General features: G+C 37.0%; 1 protein-coding gene across 1 annotated transcript; it reads right to left on the reverse strand.

The window, feature by feature from the left end:
• Positions 1-6: 6 nt before the first annotated feature.
• Positions 7-3,454, reverse strand: LOC110445041. The gene is made up of 4 exons (XM_021489398.1): positions 3,300-3,454; positions 2,933-3,178; positions 2,298-2,516; positions 7-2,009 (listed from the first exon to the last, which is right to left on the reverse strand). The coding sequence occupies exons 1-4, from the start codon at positions 3,424-3,426 to the stop codon at positions 1,678-1,680; spliced, it is 924 nt and encodes a 307-aa protein (XP_021345073.1). The 5' UTR covers positions 3,427-3,454; the 3' UTR covers positions 7-1,677.
• Positions 3,455-3,584: the final 130 nt, after the last annotated feature.

Raw genomic sequence — 3,584 nt, forward strand, 5'->3', positions numbered from 1 at the left:
ACGATAAACTGTATCAGCTAAGGGACATGGCAGACATCACAGTGTAAGGGGAGAAATCACAGCCCACAGCCTGATGTACACAACCAACAAGAATCACACTATACCTTCAATCTGATTAAAATCATATCGTTTACGTAATACCAATCAAAGCAATGCAAATCTATACACCATACATGTGCCAGTAAACTCTTTAACGTTATCGCATACATGTACATCACATCTATATCTTTTTTATTATAATTACTTGTTATTATTTTTATTTATTATAATTATATGTAGCATACCGAATTAATCCGTATTATCATTGTATATATAATACATGTACATCGTTTCTATAAAACCCGTAAATAATTACAGATTGTAACACTTCGTTTTCAGGGTTACAATTGTTCGAACGACAACCCTGAAAACACTGTGTGATAAGCTGTATCATATATTTCTAGCTTATAGATTTTACAGATCTAAAAAAAAAAAAAAATATCGTATCTTCAAACCGACCTCCATGGTCACTAATATCCTCGGTCAGTGGCATGTTCTGCAACGAGGAAGATCATTAACTGTGAATCTTTGTATACATGTCTGTTTATTTTGAAAAGACTTTCCCAAATGGGAAAATGCATTCTGATATATCATACATATAAAAGACATTAGATCACAGTACACATTGACGATAGCAATTTCTGTCAGCTTCAAACAATGTGTATGATTTATATATACATTTTGCTTTCATTCGCCTTTGATATATATTTCGAATCGTGGCTTTAATACATATAATTTCGTGCTAGTCAGCTATAAAAAACAGAGCTCACTGAAAAAACAATCGATGCCTTCCAAAGACCACATGAACAAAATGCAAGCTTACTTTTCCTAAAAACGCAATTGAATATTATTGTAATAATTAGATCTCGAGATGCAAATCAACTTAACATATTCTGTTATGTTTAGATCGGCTCTATTCCAGATTTTAATAGCTACAGATTTAAATAGCTATGAACAATTTCGATATTATATTACTCTTTTGTTACTGCATTTTCAAGGAAATGAAAAAGAATTGAATAAATTAATAAATAATACACAAAGAGTATATGTAAAAAACAACAAAGTTTCTGTCTCCATTTATCAACCAAATACAAGTCAGCGCTGAAATGCCCCATTCATGGTTTAACACACAAACAGAAAACGAAAACGAAGCAAGTGAAACGTATGTTTGACAGACGGAGAATGTTGCCCGGGTTTTGACAGACGGAGAATGCCTCCCGGGCTATCACACTGTCAATGGTATCCGATATCACAGGGAACTGTACCATATAGTAAATGTAAATTCTACCAGTAATATACCAGAACTCGAGTAATAAATTATACTTTGAATTTGTGTATTCACCTGTTATTCACATAAAAAGACTGGTTAGTGTCTCTCCTCGCTGCACTCAAAGTTCTACCTTAACACCAGTTCAGAGATCTGCTAATGTGATGCTAAAAATTGAGCTAAGCAAAATTTCCCAATATTGGACTCAGAATTCATCGATGTAGGCATTGTGACATGTTTCGTCCTAGCTTTAACGCCCTCGAAAGTATCCCTACTAACTTCCATACACAACTAATTATGGACTCGTGTCCTAGAAAGGAAATAAAAGCATGGAAAATGGAAGAACACTGAGAACTAACCAAATAATGGTTTCAAACATTTGCAGTCAAAGTATTATCCTCGTTCACCAAGCTTCTCTTTTCCATGGCGATATTGTCTGTGTCGCTGGAGCTAGCTGAAGTATAGTTGCCGCTGTCAGAGCCACGACTGGTCGATGAGATGATACTTTTTTGGGATGACACCCTTGGTACGGTACGTCTGGCATGTGTACCCGTGTAAGCTCCAACCATTCCAGGACATGAATTAACACATGGTCTACTTGACAGAGGCGCTTGACCGTCGATGTCGTCCGGCACTACCTCAATCTCATCAGACCAGTCACAAGGATTGTTGTTCTTCACGACCGTAGCATCAGGATCAACACCTGGGAAATGAAAGACATTCTTACAGTTTTCATGTTAAATATTGAGTATAAAAACTCCTTATATTACATATATATCACGTATAATGTGAATGTATACATTACACACATAACCTAAATAGGAAGATGTTCTTAAGCAATTATTCATCACTTCTGGTGACATAACAGTGCACAAACCTCGATACCAAAATCGAGCTAATTTATCGACCAATATGGTACATTTTAGGAGCACGCTAAATAGTATTGCATGCCGAACTTTGAAATATTGGTACTATTCTGTTATTTTCCTACCTGTTGGAGTGGTCAAGCTGGCCCCGTCCAGTAGGTGAAAGTCTCCCATGTCCGAAACGTGATGCTCCTCCACAGGATGTTGCTGCCGAAGATAAACCTTTGGTCGTGGTTCCGCTGGGGATTCTGGTATAGTTTCCGGCAGAATCCTGTGGTTTCTCCGTGTAGAGTCGTGCCCACCTTGTCCAGACGGTGACGGCTGGTATACACTGACTGACGAACCTTAAGATTAAAATATTTATTTATATCAAAATCAAATAAAAAAATAATAATTTAGTTCACAATGATACATAAAATGGTCCCTTACGTTTACATGATGCTATTTTAACAAACAAAACATTTCATCATCAATTTGGCAACATTCGTCAGAATGCACAGTGCTTTTCTGAAGTAGATGTTTTCTGACGTACATTATTGTCATATGACTGTTATGGTGAAAAAGGAGTTCCTCAAAATCATAATGGTTGAGCATCACCTTTACCTATCTCTAGGTAATCTCTATGAATCAAATGTAACCGTTCGTTTAATGCTTATGTTAAATGTAGGTTTACAGGAAGCAGTTGCTTTGTTCATATATAGCAACCACAGTAATAAGGCGTATTTCATAATTTATCTTAATTTGATCTCGAATTATTTACCAATATGCCCCGACATGTCAAGAGGTTGCGGTGGAGCTGTGGGGTTCACCTGGTCAGGATTGACATCTGTATCCTCATCCCGACCAGATAACTGCTGATACCTCTGTGGTATACTGCCTTCGTCAGTGTTTTTGTCATGTGAACGATTCCTATAGGCGATCAGGCGTTTGAGTATATAGAACAGTATGCAAGGGGACAACAGGGCCACGAGAATCCACACCGCGTATGTCAGAGTGGTCACTCGGTCTGAAATAAGACATTTACCCATTATCAACAACGAGCCAGTAGTACTATATGCTACTCAGTCTAGAAGCAAAGGCAGTAGTCAATTTTACGAAACGATACATTCAAACAATGTACATCTTACCCATCAATGTGCTCCACATTTCCCCGGAAGGACTTGCAGTCGTCGGAATTTCTACTTCCCTTTTCCCTTTCAACTCTGCAATAAAGGAAAAATAATGTGTTTTTTTTTCAGTTGGTACCGTCGCCATTCCATTGTAACCTTTGGAATGGGTTTTTTTCCAATCCAAATAATAAATCTTAATAATGGAAATGATATTCTATATAAAGGAAATGAACTAAGGACATTCCAATATGGCTGCCGAACCAAACTGTATATCAAATTCAATAATGCATTCCGTTAGCATTA

The sequence above is a fragment of the Mizuhopecten yessoensis genome, unplaced genomic scaffold (assembly GCF_002113885.1).
Source record: "Mizuhopecten yessoensis strain PY_sf001 unplaced genomic scaffold, ASM211388v2 hete_36142972, whole genome shotgun sequence".
NCBI classification, from domain to species: domain Eukaryota; kingdom Metazoa; phylum Mollusca; class Bivalvia; order Pectinida; family Pectinidae; genus Mizuhopecten; species Mizuhopecten yessoensis.

Bases quoted from the DNA above. Each gene is read 5' to 3' on its own strand.
- LOC110445041 (XM_021489398.1), bottom strand. From the start codon at position 3,426: ATGGCGACGGTACCAACTGAAAAAAAAACACATTATTTTTCCTTTATT. The intron at 2,517-2,932 runs GTAAATAATTCG...TTTAATCTTAAG, and splicing joins TGACATGTCGGGGCATATTG to GTTCGTCAGTCAGTGTATAC. The intron at 2,010-2,297 runs GTAGGAAAATAA...TTCATTTCCCAG, and splicing joins CAGCTTGACCACTCCAACAG to GTGTTGATCCTGATGCTACG.